At 47.4% G+C, this 17,295-nt stretch overlaps 1 protein-coding gene across 1 annotated transcript in view; it reads right to left on the reverse strand.

Annotated features, from left to right (window-relative positions):
* Window positions 1–17,295, reverse strand: part of NOL4L (nucleolar protein 4 like) — a 202,751-nt gene that overhangs the window by 118,155 nt on the left and 67,301 nt on the right. The window contains exon 2 of the mRNA XM_060771821.2: window positions 15,163–15,318. Coding sequence (XP_060627804.2) covers window positions 15,163–15,318 — 156 coding nt within the window. The remainder of the gene's footprint in view (window positions 1–15,162; window positions 15,319–17,295) is intronic.

Raw genomic sequence — 17,295 nt, forward strand, 5'->3', positions numbered from 1 at the left:
CTATGGAATCAAGAGCTGTACTTTTGCAAAGTCTCTCACCTTGCCTCCTCAAACTACAACTCCCAAGAAAGTACAGCATGCAGCCATTATTATTATTATTATTAACTTTATTTGTACCCCACTAGCATCTCCCGAAGGACTCGATGCGGCTTACACGGGCCGAAGCCTCAAAACACAATACAATAGAAAACATAACACAACAATAAACAAAGCAAATCAAAACAATTAAGCAAAATAACCACAATGAACAATACATCAAGACACTATTAAAACTGGTTCGGCCAGCGCAATGGGGTACAGAGTTAAAAGTGCAGAGATGGCAGGAGGAACGTAGGATTAAGTGCGGTGTGCAGCAACATTAGTTGTGCTAAAGTGCATCTGGGACTTGGGATGGGGATTCCTAATCTGCGAAGGCACATCGGAACAGCCAAGTTTTTAGGTTCCTTCTGAAAACCGCTAGAGTAGGGGCCTGACGAAGCTCTTTTGGAAGGGAATTCCAAAGTCGGGGGGCCGCCACAGAGAAGGCCCTGTCCCGCGTCCCCACCAAGCGCGCTTGCGACGTAGGTGGGATCACGAGCAGGGCCTCCCCAGATGACCGGAGCGAGCGTGTGGGTTCGTAGATGGAGATGCGGTCACGCAGGTAGGGTGGTCCCAAACCGTTCAGGGCTTTGTAGGTGAGCACCTGCACCTTGAATTGGGCTCGGAAAATAAATGGCAGCCAGTGGAGCTCCTTGAACAAGAGGGTAGACCTCTCTTGATAATGAGCTCCAGTTAGCATCCTGGCTGCTGCCCGCTGGACCAATTGTAGTTTCCGAGCCGTCTTCAAGGGCAGCCCCACGTAGAGCGCATTGCAGTAATCCATTCTAGAGGTGACCAAGGCGTGGACCACCCCGGCCAGATCCGCCTTCACGAGGTACGGTCGCAGCTGGCGCACAAGTCTCAGTTGTGCAAAGGCCCTCCCGGATACCGCCGACACCTGAGCCTCAAGTGTAAGCGAAGAATCCAAGAGGACGCCCAAACTGCGGACCTGTGGCTTCAGGGGGAGTGTAACCCCGTCCAACACAGGTTGCCACCCTATACCCCGATCCGGTTTACGATCGACCAGGAGGACCTCTGTCTTGTCGGGATTGATCTTCAGCTTGTTCTTCCTCATCCAGATCGACACAGCGGCCAGGCACTCGTCCAGCACCCGAGGAGCCTCCTTGGAATTAGGTGGAAAGGAGTAGTAGAGTTGCGCGTCATCCGCATAAAGATGGCACCCAACTCCAAAACTCCGGATGACCTCTCCCAGCGGTTTCATGTAGATGTTGAAGAGCATGGGCGACAAGATAGAGCCTTGCGGGACCCCACAGGTCAAAGGCCAGGGGTCCGAGCAGGCGTCTCCCAGCTTCACCATCTGGGTGCGTCCCTCCAGGAAGGACCGGAGCCACGACAAAACCGTGCCCCCAAGGCCCATCCCAGAGAGACGACCCAGAAGGATACCATGATCGATGGTATCGAAAGCCGCTGAGATGTCCAGGAGAACCAGCAGGGTGACACTCCCCCTGTCCAGCTCTCTGCGGAGGTCATCCACCAAGGCGACCAAGGCTGTCTCGGTGCCATGACCAGGCCTGAAACCTGACTGTGCCTGATCTAGGTAGTTGGTATCGTCTAGGAAGCCCTGGAGCTGCGAGGCGACCACCCGCTCCAGCACCTTACCCAAGAAAGGGAGGTTGGAGACTGGCCTGTAGTTACTCAGCACCGTGGAGTCAAGGGAAGCTTTTTTGAGGAGTGGACGAACCACTGCCTGTTTCAAACCAGATGGAAAAATCCCTCGCTCCAACGATGCATTGACAATCAATACAAACCAGTCAACCAACCCCTCCCTGGCTGATTTAATGAGCCAAGATGGGCATGGGTCTAGAGGTGAGGTGGTCGCCCTCACAGCCCCAAGAACCCCCTCTACGGTTTCAGGAAGAACAAGCCTAAAAGAATCCCACAAAATTGGACAAGCAGATGCCTCCGTCACCTCTTCAGGCACTGCGATGGAATTGGAGTCAAGCTCAAGGCGTATCTGAGCGACTTTACCTGCAAAATGGTGTGCGCAATCGCAACACCGAGCTGCTGGGTCATCAGTGACCTCCTCCACCACAGGTGGGTGGAGGAGTTCCCCCACGACCTGAAACAGCTCCAACGATCTATTTGCTGCAGGCGCTATCCGGGTGGTCGTGAATGATTTCCTGGCCACCCGTATAGCCACGGAGTACGCCCTAAGAGAGGCTTTAGCCCGTGCTCGATCAGAGACGTCCCGAGATTTCCTCCATTTGCGCTCTAGCCCCCTTCTCGCATGCTTCATCCAGGGTGAACCAGGGAGATGGCCTGTCACGAGATGGGGCGTTCGGGTGCGATCGCATCTAGCGCCCTGGACATCTCCCCATTATAGAGAGTCACCAAGGCGTCGATGGAATTGCCAGGCTCCAAGGCAGGAAGAGCCCTAAGATTCCTCAGGAATCCATCTGGATCCATCAGTCTCCTAGGGCGGACCATTTTAATCTGTCCTCCACCCCTGCGGAGGTTAAGAGTCACAGCAAGTCTAAAACTGATCAGATAATGATCAGACCATGACACCGGAAGGATGTTTTGATCTTCCACTCTAATCATTTCGTTGTCCGCCACGAAGACCAGGTCAAGAGTATGTCCAGCTTGATGAGTGGGACCAGATATTATTTGTGACAGTCCTATGGTCATCATGGTGGCCATAAAGTCCTGAGCTGCACCAGATAGGGTGGTCTTGGCGTGGATGTTAAAGTCTCCCAGCACCACCAGGCGCTGGGAGACCAAGGCCGAATTAGAGACCACCTCCGCTAGCTCAGACAGGGAAACTACTGGGTCGCGGGGTGGGCGGTACACCAGCAGGAACCCCACACTGTCACGGCTCCCCACTTTCAAGTGGACACACTCAAACCCAGAAGCCTGTGGGACAGCGCATCTGATCACGGCGATGGATTGCCGAAAGACTACTGCGACCCCTCCTCCCCGCCCCCCTTGTCTGGCCTGCTGATGCACACCAAAACCTGGTGCGCATTTAAAGTGGTGTCAAACCGTATCAGTTCTGCGGTTTAGATGTGTCCAATATCACATCATGCATCTTGTTATGTTGGCACATTTACACAATGGCACTCTAGCCATGAATGTATCTAGAAGATGATGACCAAGATGTATTGTCGAAGGTTTTCATGGCCAGGATAACTAGGTTGTTGTAGGTTTTTTGGGCTGTATGGCCATGTGCTAGAAGCATTCTCTCCTGATGTTTCACCTGCATCTGTGGCAAGCATCCTCAGAGGTTGTGAGTTTCATCTGTGCGTATTCAAAAGAAGACCTACAAGCCACTTTGCAGAAGCATACAAGAAGCTCGGCCTGTCATTGAACATCGAGAAAATCAAAGTGTACTTCTAGCAGGCACCAACCAATGCCAGAAATACAGCTTAATGGTGTAACATTGGAAAATGTTGGCCATATCCGCTCCTTTGGCAGCCACCTCTCCACAAAAGTCAACACTGACACTGAAACACAACACCGCCTCAGCTCTGTAAGTGCAGCTTTTTTCCGAATGAAGCAGAGAGTGTTTGAGGACCATCCGAGGGAGACCAAGTTTATAAAGCAATTGTCTTCCCAACCCTGCTATATGCCTGTGAAACGTGGACTGTCTACCAACGTCACATGCAACTCCTGGAACAATTCCATCAGCGCTGCCTCCGGAAAATCCTGCAAATCTCTAGGGAAGACAAATATCAGCATGCTGGAAGAAGCAAAGACCACCAGCATTGAAGCGATGGTCCTCTGCTGGACCAGCCATGTAGTCTGAATGCCCAATCACCATCTCCCAAAGCAGTGGCTCTATTCAAGAATGGAAAATGGAATGTTGGACGACAGCAAAAGAGATTTAAAGATGGGCTCAAAGCCAACATGAAAAACTCTGGCATAGACACCGAGAACTGGGAAGCTCTGGCCCTTGAGCGCTTTAACTGGAGGTTAACTGTGACCAGCAGTGCTGTAGAATTTGAAGAGGCACAAATGGAGGGTGAAAAAGGGAAATAAGAGGAAGCACATAAAGTCAACCCTGACCGGGACTGCCTTCCAGCTGGAAACCTATGCCCTCATTACAGGAGAACAAGCAGGTCAAGAATCGGGCTCCACAGTCACCTATGGACCCACTGCCAGGACACTGATCCTGGACGACAATCTTACTCGGATAATGAGGGGTCACCTAAGTAAGTAAGTAATGGTTGCATTGCTCTATTTCTGCTTACTTTGACTTTGGCTTCCCATTTGTCCTCAATATGCTTGAAGAGTTTCATTGGTTATCTAATGAGGCTTCTCTTTCTTTTTTGGCTGTCTTTTTTCGAGTTTTAAACTGACCTATAGGTAGTATCCGTAAGTTAAACCAATAAATCTGCTTACCAAAAATAATTTCCCACAGGATCCAAGGATTTTGGCCTGCATCAATAGGAGCCTAGTGTCTAGATCTAGGGAAGTCATGCTCCCCATGCTCTATTCTGCCTTGGTTAGACCACACCTGGAATATTGTGTCCAATTCTGGGCACCACAATTCAAGAGAGATATTGACAAGCTGGAATGTGTCCAGAGGAGGGCGACTAAAATGATCAAGGGTCTGGAGAACAAGCCCTATGAGGAGCGGCTTAAGGAGCTGGGCATGTTTAGCCTGAAGAAGAGAAGGCTGAGAGGAGACATGATAGCCATGTATAAATACGTGAGAGGAAGTCACAGGGAGGAGGGAGCAAGCTTGGAGACCATGGCATCAAACTACAAGAAAGGAGATTCCATCTGAACATGAGGAAGAACTTCCTGACTGTGAGAGCCGTTCAGCAGTGGAACTCTCTGCCCCGGAGTGTGGTGGAGGCTCCTTCTTTGGAAGCTTTTAAGCAGAGGCTGGATGGCCATCTCTCAGGGGTGCTTTGAATGCAATTTTTCTGCTTCTTGGCAGAATGGGGTTGGACTGGATGGCCCATGAGGTCTCTTCCAACTCTAGGATTCCATGATTCTGTGATACGTACATTTCCTTTTCTTGTATATGCATTTCTGGGTACTTGTGTGCTATGCAACCATGATCTCTGCTCAAACTTTTGCTAATGGAATAGGAATTGGTAACTATATCCCAATGCGGCTATTCCACTTCCAAGATTTCCTTTGAATTTTCTCTTTTGAAAACCAGTCTTCCTCATGTGACAAGCAGCATGAACCATTCCGACCAAGTCAGGATGGAGAAGGCATTTAAAGCCACATTAGAAGACTAATTTGAAGAAATACTGGAAAAACACAACCTCGATTTTCTGTTTCTGTCAGCCTGAAGGAAAATTATATATATATATATATATATATATATATATATATATATATATAGGAACAAAGCAGCCAGAAGAGACAAACCCTATTGCTCTTTAAAATCCCATACAAAGTAGGATGGGCTTGGTGTGGAAGAAAACCACAAGTCTTTAAGGCAGTGTTTCTCAACCTTCGTAATGCTATGACCCCTTAATGCAGTTCCTCGTGTTGTGGTGACTCCCAACCACAACATTATTGTATAACTGTCATTTTGCTAATGTTATGAAGCTGGAATGTGTCCAGAAGAGGGCAACTAAAATGATCAAGGGTCTGGAGAACAAGCCCTATGAGGAGCAGCTTAAGGAGCTGGGCATGTTTAGCCTTCAGAAGAGAAGGCTGAGAGTGATATGATATTTCTTGTTTGAGTATGATTTGGTTTAATTTATTGATGTTAGGTTCTAATGTTGTTATAATATGTGGGGCTTTTCTGGGGTGATAATGTTGGCACTTATTTGTTTTATGGAGACACTGAATGTTTGCCGTTGTGTGTTGGAATCCGCTCCGAGTCCTCTTGGAAAGATAGGGCAGAAAACAAAGGAAGTTTTTATTAAAAGACACTGGTTTTCAAAAGAGGGGTTTGACAAACAAGGGAAGAAAATGTATTGTCGAAGGCTTTCATGGCCAGAATCACTGGGTTGTTGTAGGTTTTTCGGGCTATATGGCCATGGTCTAGAGGCATTCTCTCCTGACGTTTCACCTGCATCTATGGCAAGCATCCTCAGAGGTTGTGAGGTCTGTTGGAACTAGGAAAATTGGATTTATATATCTGTGGAATGACCAGGGTGGGACAAAGGACTCTTGTCTGCTGGAGCTTGGTGTGAATGTTTCAACTGACCACCTTGATTAGCATTTGATGTCCTGGCAGTGCCTGGGGCAATCTTTTGTTGAGGGGTGATTAGATGTGCCTGATTGTTCCCTCTCTGTTGTTTTTCTGTTGTAATTTTAGAGTTTTTTTAATACTGGTAGCCAGATTTTGTTCATTTTCATGGTTTATTCCTTTCTGTTGAAATTGTACACATGCTTGCGGATTTCAAAACTCATTTTCCTACTTCCAACAGACCTCACTACCTCTGAGGATGCTTGCCATAGATGCAGGCGAAACGCCAGGAGAAAATGCCTCTAGAACATGGCCATATAGCCCGAAAAAACCTACAACAACCATTCCTCCTTTCTGTTGAAATTGTCCACATGCTTGTGGATTTCAATGGCTTCTCCTTTCCTAGTTCCAACAGACCTCACTACCTCTGAGGATGCTTGCCATAGATGCAGGCGAAATGCCAGGAGAAAATGCCTCTAGAACATGGCCATATAGCCCGAAAAAACCTACAACAACCAAGGGAAGAAAATGTCCTTCTATATATATATGTAAACATACATACAGAGATATGTACCTCCACTAAGTGGCAGCAAAACCCAATTTTCTGCTGTCAAGATGAGAGCAGCAGGGCAAAGAGCAGAGAGAAGGAGGGCTTGGTTGCTTGCATGCTGGCAAAGGATGCCAAAATGGTTGCCATTCTGCTGAAAAATATCTCACCTTTCTTCTTTCCTCTTCGGTTGAGCCTGCCTAAACGTTCTTCCTCTCAAGGAGTTCTTGCATTAGCAAGAACTACGAAGCAAAGGATGCCATTCGGAGACAACAAGACGCTGCAAGGATGGTGACCGGGAAACGAGCCGAATCTCTTTTCCTGCCATTCTAATCCATGTCTCCATTGTGTCCCAGTCTCTAGAGCAGGCATGGGCAAACTTGGGCCCTCCAGGTGTTTTGGACTTCAACTCCCACAATTCCTAACAGCCTACCGGCTGTTAGGAATTGTGGGAGTTGAAGTCCAAAACACCTGGAGGGCCCAAGTTTGCCCATGCCTGCTCCAGAGGCTTACACTTGTCAATTGAAGCCATGAAGCCCCAGTCTCCAGGGCAGATGTGACCAAAATATTCTGCTTCCCTACATTTTTCTATCTAGTTCTTGCAATGAATAGATTCATCACATGACGGAAGGAAAGAACAAACCGTGTCAGTCTATAAGCCGGGTCTCTAAGTGTGACTGCATTTCCCCAGAGGGATGTTTTGGACGTCCAAAACATTCCACCTACAGCTGCTGTTTCTTCAATGTATCTCTATCCCATCCTTCTTCCACAAAGGAGTCCAGAGCATCACATTCCCAAAGGTGCATCCACACTGTAGAACGAATGCAGTTTGACACCGTTTCACCACCATGGCTCCATGCTATAGATTTATAAGCCATCTTTGCAAAAGAGTGCTGTGGCATCACTGAACAACAAACCCCAGGATTCCATACCCTGTTGTGTTGAACTGCATTCGTCCCACAGTGTAGATCTAGATTCTACAGAAGAAGACCTACATGCCACTCTAAACACCTTCGCAGAAGCATACGAGGAGCTCGGCCTGTCATTAAACATCGAGAAAACCAAAGTGCTCTTCCAGCAGTCACCAGGCAATTCGTCTCCAATGCCAGATATACAGCTTAATGGTGTCATGTTAGAAAATGTTGACCATTTCCGCTCCCTTGGCATCCACATCTCCACCAAAGTCAACATTGACACTGAAATACAACACCGAATGAGCTCTGAGAGTGCAGCATTTTTCCAAATGAAGCAGAGAGTGTTTGAGGACCGGGACATCCGTAGGGAGACCAAGGTGCTTGTTTATAAAGCTACTGTCCTCCCAACTCTGCTATATGCCTGCGAAACGTGGACTGTCCACAGACGTCAAATGCAACTCCTGGAACTATTCCATCAATGCTGCCCCCGAAAAATCCTGCAAATCTCTTGGGAAGACAAGTGGACAAATGTCAGCGTGTTGGAAGAAGCAAAGACCACCAGTACTGAAGCGATGGTCCTCCGCCATCAACTCCGCTGTACCGGCTACATTGTCCAAATGCCCGATCACTGTCTCCCAAAGCAGTTGATCTACTCCGAACTCAAGAACGGAAAACAGAATGTTGGAGGACAGGAAAAGAAATTTAAATATGGGCTCAAAGCCAACCTTAAAAACTCTGGCAGAAACACTGAGAACTGGGAATTGATGTTTTTCCCCCTCCAAAATACAGAGATGGAACGAGATCCAGCTCTAGCTGGAGGTCAGCTGTGACCAGCAGTGCTGCAGAATTTGAAGAGGCACAAATGAAGGGCAAAAGAGAGAAACGTGCCAAGAGGAATGCGCGTCAAGCCAACCCCAACCGGGACCACCTTCTGTCTGGAAACCAATGCCCTCACTGCGGAAGAAGATGCAGAGCAAGAATAGGGCTCCACAGCCACATACGGACCCACAAGAATATTGGAAGACAATCATCCTCAGAAAACGAGGGATTGCCTAAGTAAGTAAGTAAGCTGTGATCAGTTGTGGAGTTTGAAGAGGCACGAATGGAGGGCAAAAGAGAGAAAGGTGCCAAGAGGAAGGCACGTCAAGCCAGCCCTGACCGGGACCGCCTTCCGTCTGGAAACCGATGCCCTCACTGCGGGAGAACATGCAAGTCAAGAATAGGGCTCCACAGTCACCTATGGACCCACCGCCAGGACACCAAACTTGGAGAACCATCATCCTCAGACTATGAGGGATCACCTAAGTAAGTAATTACAGTGTAGATGCACCATAAGGGTGCCCTTTTTAAAGGTTACCCTCACTCGCTATGGGAGAAGATGCAGATCAAGAATAGGGCTTCACAGTCACCTATGGACCCACAGCCAGCACACTGATCTTGGAAGACAATCCTACTTGGACAGCGAGGGATCGCCTATGTTCAACTACTTCCAGAGAGCACTGTGGACTCAAACAATGATGGAACAAACTTGGCAGAAATACTCAATATGCCCAAATATGGTGGAGTTCAGGGGAAATAGCCCTTGACATCTGAGAGTTGTAGTTGCTAGGATTTGTACAATCAGAGAGCATTCTGAATCCCACCAATGATAGAATTGGACCAAACTTCCCACACAGAACCCCCATGACCAACAGAAAATGCTCTGAAACCCCCTTGTGACCCCCCCCCACAGGGTCCCGACCCCCAGATTGAAAAACGCTGTAATGGAAATTGTAGCTTTGCAAACCTTCCCTCCCAAGGAGTGTTGGTGCTTTTCCCAACTGCAATGGTTCCATAGCATGAAGCCATAGCAGTTAAACTGGTGTCAAAACCGTATTAATTCTACAGTGTAGATACACTCCAAAGAGAGAGGTCAACCCTTCTGTTTAAGGACCTCCATTGGCTGCCGTTTATTTTCCGGCTCCAATTCAAGGTGCAGGTGCTTACCTACAAAGCCCTGAACGGTTTGGGACCCGCCTACCTGCGTGACCGCATCTCTGTATATGAACCCACACGATCTCTCCGATTATCTGGAGAGGCCCTGCTCACGATCCCACCTGCGTCGCAAGCGCGCTTGGTGGAGACGAGGGACAGGGCCTTCTCCGTGGTGGCCCCCTGACTCTGGAACTCTCTCCCCAAGGATATCAGACAAGCCCCCACATTGGCAGTCTTTAGGAAGAGCTTGAAGACGTGGTTGTTCCAGTGTGCCCTCCCAGAATAGGAAACTCATAGCATCATGTCCCAAATGCACTTTACTAGAGACTTAAGATTGTCTGCACACCGCACCTATCTCCAAAAACCTATCCATTTCACCTGTCATGTTCAGCATTTAAAAAAATTTAATCATTACATTTGGCCCAGCCTTAGTTTTAAATGTGTCGTGGTGTTATAGTCTAATGTTTATTGCTATTGTTTTAATGTTTATTGCTTGTTTTATGAGTTTATTTATTGTTGTATTTGTTATGCTGTTGTTTTACTGATGTGTTGGGCCTCAGCCTCTTGTAAGCCGCGCCAAGTCCTTCGGGAGATGTTAGCAGGGTATAAATAAAGGATTATTATTATTATTATTACTATTATTATTATTATTATTATTATTATTATTATTGTTATTAAATCCCTGCTCATCTGTGGGAATCCAATGAGTGGGTCACACAATTCTCAGACCCAGAAAATCCAGTGGGAAGGTTGCCATAAGTCAGAAATGTCTTAAAGGAATAATAACTAAATAGACCAGTGTTTCTCAACCTGGGGGTCGGGACCCCTGGAGGGGTCGCGAGGGGGTGTCAGAGGGGTCACCAAAGACCACCAGAAAACACAGTATTTTCTGTTGGTCATGGAGGTTCTGTGTGGGAAGTTTGGCCCAATTCGATCGTTGGTAGGGTTCAGAATGCCCTTTGATTGTAGGTGAACTATAAATCCCAGCAACTACAACTCCCAAATATCAAGGTCTATTTTCCCCAAACTCCACCAGTGTTTACGTTTGGGCATATTGAGAATTTGTGCCAAGTTTGGTCCAGATCCATCATTGTTTGAGTCCACAGTGCTCTCTTGATGTAGGTGAACTTTAACTCCCAAAACTCAAGGACAATGCCCACCCAACCTTTCCAGTATTTACTGTTGGTCATGGGAGTTCTGTGTGCCAAGTTTGATTCAATTCCATCGTTGGTGGAGTTCAGAATGCCCTTGGATTTTAGGTGAACTATAAATCCCAGCAACAACAACTCTCATGGGACAAATCAATACCCTCCCCCAATCCCACCAGTATTCAAATTTGGGTGTATTGGGTATTTTTGCCAAATTTGGTCCAGTGAATAAAATACATCCTGCATATCAGATATTTACATTACTATTCATAACAGCAGCAAAATGACAATTATGAAGTAGCAATGAAACTAATTTTATGGATGGGGGCCACCATAACATGCAAAGCCTAGAGAAGACAATTATGCTGGGGAAAGTGGAAGGCAAAAGGAAGAGGGGCCGACCAAGGGTCGCCCTAAAGGGCTGAGAATGGCGGTTAATAAATGCATCAAATAAAATAAATAATAAATAAATAAGATGGATGGATGGCATCCTCGAAGTGACTGGACTGACCTTGAAGGAGCTGGGGGTGGTGACGGCCAACAGGGAGCTCTGGCGTGGGCTGGTCCATGAGGTCACGAAGAGTCGGAGACAGCTGAATGAATGAACAAACCATAACACGAGGAAGCATATTAAGGGGTCGTGGCATTAGGAAGGTTGAGAACCACTGAAATAGACTGATAGACATGACAGACAGATATATGGACAGATGATGTTTCTCCAATGGCCACAATGGAGGCAATTGTCCAAACCATCCTCGACAGGTAACGTTGCCTCCAGAAGCCCCTCCAGAAGCCTGGCTTTGGAAAAGCTAGCTATGAAAAGCTGTCAGCCTTCTTCTCCTGAAGATGCAAGGAATGGTGCTGCTTTACGCCCACTGCTTCCTCCACCAGCAGAAAGGATCGCAACCCTTGTGGCCTGAACTCAAAATATGAGGAAGTGGTTTGACTCCAAAGACAAAAGGAGCTCTTTGTGCTGAGCATTCAACTTCCCCAAACTGTCTGTCACAAACGCAGGGGCAAACAGGTGGCAGGGCTCGACTCAGGTCAGATCTCATGCCGGTTTAAGGCTCCAAACATATTTCCAGTCCCAAGGTTGAATCCTGCAACGTGAGCAGCAACTGTGCCTTACAGCAGGGCTTCATTTGTGACCCTTTCCCACCCTATACCTTTTTACGTGACCCCAGGTATCTGGCTCTACAAAATAGGTATGAAAGTCAAACATTTCCTGATAATAAACCAGCATTTGCAAGGCTTGCTAAACAAAACAGTTTTCCTTTTTCTGTGGAGTACAGTCAAAGCATTTTTGCAGAGTCCACTGTAAACACTGCATGTTGTTGCTCAAAGAAACAGGTGGCACTCAGAAACCTTTTACTGTTGTGCAAGTTTTCGTGACCCCCCCCCCCCAACACTGAGCTAATGGGTCTTTTGGAACGTACATGGCAATGGTGCCTTTGAGCATGTGCAGAGTGTCCCTTGCTCTTTTGGAAGATATGCAGCAATGGTGTCTTTGAGCACGTGCAGAGTCCCTAGCCCCTTTGGAGTATATGCAGCAATGGTGCCTTTGAGCATGTGCAAAATCCTTAGCTCTTTTGAAATATATGTAGCAATGGTGCATTTGTGCACATGCAGAGTCATTAGCCTTTTTGGTGTATATGCAGCAATACTGCCTTTGAGCATGTGCAGAGTTCTTTGCCCTTTGGAATATATGAAGCAATTATACCTCTGAACATGTGCAGAGTCCCTTGCCCTTTTGGAATATATGCAGCAATGGTGCCTTTGAGTATGTACAATGTCCCTGCCTGTTTTGGAATATATGCTGCAATGATACCTCTGAACATGTGCAGAGTCCCTACCTGTTTTGGAAGATATTCAGCAATGGTGCCTTTGAGCACGTGCAGAATCCTTAGCCCTTTTGGAACATATGTAGCAATGGTGGCTTTGAGCATATGCGTAGTTTCTTGCCCTTTGGAATATATGAATCAATGGTACCTTTGAATATATGCAGAGTCCTTTGCCCTTTTGGAACATATGCAGCAACTGTGCCTTTGAGCATGTGCAGAGTCCCTTTGGAACATATGCAGCAATGTTGCCTTTGAGCACACGCAGAGTCCCTTGTCCTTTGGAATATATAAAGGAACTGTTCCTTTGAGCATGTGCAGAGTCCTTTGCCCTTTTGGAACATATGCAGCAATGGTGCCTTTGAGCAGTTTAACTGCCATTGCTCATTGCTATAGAATGGGAGCTATAGTTTGGTGAGTCACCCTTTGGCAGAGAAGGCCTAAGATCTTGTAAAACTACAGCTCCCAGGATTCCATAGCAACGAGCCGTGGGAGTCCAAGGGATGCTGAACTGCATTTATTCCACTGTGTGGATGCCTCCTCTTGGTGCATCACTCTCTTGGCTTTCAAGGATACGGAGTGTTGTCCCTCGAATGGGGAGACGACTCCTGTCCCATCCTGGGCTCAATGGGGCCGCCGGGGAGGGCAGACATGGAAGAGCCAAGCCCAGCCGGGTCAGGAGGGGATAGCCGGCAGCTAATGTGATGAAAGCAGCTCAAGCCGAGGGATGGAGTGCAAAGGGGAAGGGACGGCCTGTGGAAAAGGCAGACGGATCCATCCTGCAAGGCAGAGATTAGCCACCAAGCCTCAAACTGAAGGCATGAGGGGAGGTCCGAGATGGGGAAGGGGAAGGGGCCGCCTCCGGATTGTCCTTCTGCTGGTGGCTTTGCCCTCTTCTATTATGGAGAGGTCACCTGCAAACAGGCGAGGAGAATCGGAGCACACAATGGCGCCCGACCGACTGCAGGGATGGACGGGGGAGAGGGAGACGTAGAGCGGCCAAGCACAATGATGCCGGGGGCAAGAAGCAGGGCCCAGCTGGGGAAGGGGAGGGTAGGCCTGCCATTCAGGAAGCCCCCTGGCCCAGCCAGCACTCAGGCAAAGGCTCCAGCTGGACATGAAATCCCCAACCATGACCTCCCCACTGCCTGGATGCTTTCCCCCCACTTTTTCCCCAGCCAGAAACCCAAACGTTGCAGGAAACCAAACTGCAAGCTGTTGAAGGCAAAGAATGCCCCACTGGCCATGGAAAGCTCCTCCAGACGCCAGGAGTAAACAGAGCAGGAGAGTGACAAGAAACTGGAGGCCTTGGGTGGCAAAAGTGACAGGGTGTTGGAGTTCAGCCTGTGATTGTGTCTAATGATCAGGGTACTCTGGATGTTGGGAATGACAATGAGGTTCGTGATGACAACGTCGTCTGTGCGCATTCAGAAGAAGACCTACAAGCCACTCTAAACACCTTCGGCCTGTCATTGAACATCGAGAAAACTAAAGTGCTCTTCCAGCAGTGGAACTCCAGTATGCTGATGACAATGTCGTCTGTGCACATTCAGAAGAAGACCTACAAGCCACGCTAAACACCTTCACAGAAGCATACGAGAAGCTCAGCCTGTCATTGAACATCGAGAAAACCAAAGTGCTCTTCCAGCAGTGGAACTCCAGTATGCTGATGACAATGCCGTCTGTGCACATTCAGAAGAAGACCTACAAGCCACTTTAAACACCTTCAGCCTGTCATTGAACATCGAGAAAACTAAAGTGCCCTTCCAGCAGTGGAACTCCAGTATGCTGATGACAATGTCGTCTGTGCACATTCAGAAGACCTACAAGCCACGCTAAACACCTTCACAGAAGCATACGAGAAGCTCGGCCTGTCATTGAACATTGAGAAAACCAAAGTGCTCTTCCAGCAGTGGAACTCCAGTATGCTGATGACAATGCCGTCTGTGCGCATTCAGAAGAAGACCTACAAGCCACTCTAAACACCTTCACAGAAGCATACGAGAAGCTCGGCCTGTCATTGAACATCAAGAAAACCAAAGTGCTCTTCCAGGAGTTACCAGCCAATCCCTCTCCAATGCCAGAAATACAGCTTAGTGGTGTAACATTAGAATATGTTGACCATTTCCACTCCCTTGGCAGCCACTTCTCCACCAAAGTCAACATCGACACTGAAATACAACACTGCTTGAGCTCTGCGAGTGCAGCATTTTTCCGAATGAAGCAGAGAGTGTTTGAGGATGGGGACATCCATAGGAATACCAAGGTGCTTGTCTATAAAGCTATTGTCCTCCCAACCCTGTGAGACGTGGACAGTCTACAGACGTCACATGCAACTAGAACTATTCCATCACTGTTGCCTCCGAAAAATCCTGCAAATCTCTTGGGAAGATAAGCAGACAAATGTCAGCATGCTGGAAGAAGCAAAGACCACCAGCACTGAAGCAATGGTCCTTCGTCATCAACTCCACTGGACCAGCCACTGCAAGGCCATTTTGGAGGGTGTATGTGTGTGTGTGTTTGACAAGGACGGGACACTCACCGCTCGGTAGGTCTTCTTCTGCCCAGCATGCTTGGGCGCCTTCCCTGGCTCGGCGGAGCTCTCCACGTGCATCGAGTAGATGATGTCAAAGAAGTCCTCCACCACCGCCACGCGCTTGAGAGCCAGGCCCTCCGGCTCCGAGAGACCATCTGCCCCCTGAAAGCACACAGGCAAGGCACAGTGTTAGGATCACAAGGGTGAATGGGGGGGGGGGGGGGTCTGCTGGGGAAGGCGGTCGGGAGGGAATGGGGGAAAGGGGAAGGAAGGGAATAATAGAATCATAGGAGCTGGAAGAGATCACATGGGGCATCTAGTCCAACCCCATTTCTACCATGCAAGAAAGCAAAGTACCCTGACAGATGCACGCGCAGTCTCTCTTTAAAAGCTTCCAAAGAAGGAACCTCCATGGAAAGAAAAAGAAAGGAAATGAATAGGAGGGAAGGAAAAGAGGGGGGAAATGAAGGGAAGGAATAGGGGAATGGAATGGAATGGAATGGAATGGGGAAGGGATGAGATGGGAAGGGAAGGGAAGGGAGAAAAAGAAGGGAATGGAAGGGAGAAAAGGAAAGAAAAGGAAAGGAAAGGGAGAAAAGGAAGGGAAGGGAAAGCAAAAGGAAAAGAAAGGAAAGAAAAAAAAGGAAAGATCGGAAAGAAAAGGAAAGGAAAAGAAAAGGAAAAAGAAAAGAAAGTAAAAGTAAAAGGGAGAAAGGGAAGGAAAAGTAAAGGAAAAGAAAGGAAGGATAAGGAAAGAAAGGAAAGCTAAGAAAGGAAAGGAAAGTAAGGTAAAGAAAAAGAAAAGAAATGAATGGAAGGGAAGGGAAAGGGGGGGAGAAGGAAAGGAATGGGGGAATGGAATGGGAATGGGAAGGGAATGGGAATGGGAGGGAAGGGGTTGGGTTGGTATGGGAAGGGAAGGCGGAAAAGAAAAGGAAGGGAAGGGAAAGAAAGGAAAGAAAAAGAAGGGAAGGGAAGATAGGAAAGGAAAGGAAAAGAAAAAAGGTAAAGGAAAGGTAAGAAAGGAAAGGAAAGGAAATGGAAAGGAAAGATAAAAAGGGAAGGAAATGAAAGGAAAGAGAGAAAAGGAAGGGAAGGGGAAAGGAAAGGAAGGAAAGGAAAGGAAAAGGAGAAAGGAATAGAAGGGAAAGGAAGGGAAAAGAAAGGAAAAGAAAGGAAAGATGGAAAGGAAAGGTAAAGAAAGGAAAGGAAAGGAAAGATAGGAAAGGAAAAGGAAAGGAAAGATAAAAAAGGAAAAGAAAGAAAAAAGAAAGGTAAAAGAAAGGAAAGGAAAAGGACAAGGAAAAAGGAGAAAATACATCTCCTATTCCTGTCATGATACCTTTGAATCAGCATGGAGGGGGAACAAGGGCCATGTGCTTTGCATCTCATTTAAGAAAGTGAGATCTAAATATCATCATCACCATCACCATCATCATCATCATCATGGGATCTTGCTTCCAGGGAAAAGGAGCACAGTGTTTCCTGCACGAACCTATCTGCAAAGGGTGAATGGGTGGCATACTGGCATACTGAACCTACTTTTACATGAAGCTCGTCAAAATACAGGCCCCCGCTTCCTGGATGAGTTGGGAACATGACAGTAGACAGAAAATAGAGTTGATTGAAAAGTGGAACCTTGGTTATTCTAGCTTGCAAAGGCATTTGGGCTACCGAAAAACATAAATAGCACACTCTACAGTAGGCATGGGGAAACTTCGGCCCTCCAGGTGTTTTGGACTTCAACTCCCACAATCCCCGGGCTCAGTGGCTTAAGCACGAATACCACTTGGACACATGAATACCCCCTGCCTGCAACTTTCTTTGAAAACCTTGGCACTCACTGGTCAGAATCCTGGAAGCTGAGTTTCCATGCATCTCAAGAAATATCAGGGATAATAACCTACTAAAAAGCTAATTTCCTGTGAATTTAAGTCAGTATTTCTCAACCTTCCTAATGCCACGACCCCTTAATACAGTTCCTCATGTTGCGGTGACCCCCAACCATAAAACTTTTTTGTTGCTACTTTGTAACTGTGATTTTGCTACTGTTATGAATCGTAATCTAAATATTTGATATGCAGGATGTATTTTCATTCACTGGACCAAATTTGGCACAAATAGACATATGCCTAAAAT

This window comes from Anolis sagrei, chromosome 4 (genome assembly GCF_037176765.1).
Source record: "Anolis sagrei isolate rAnoSag1 chromosome 4, rAnoSag1.mat, whole genome shotgun sequence".
NCBI lineage: Eukaryota > Metazoa > Chordata > Lepidosauria > Squamata > Dactyloidae > Anolis > Anolis sagrei.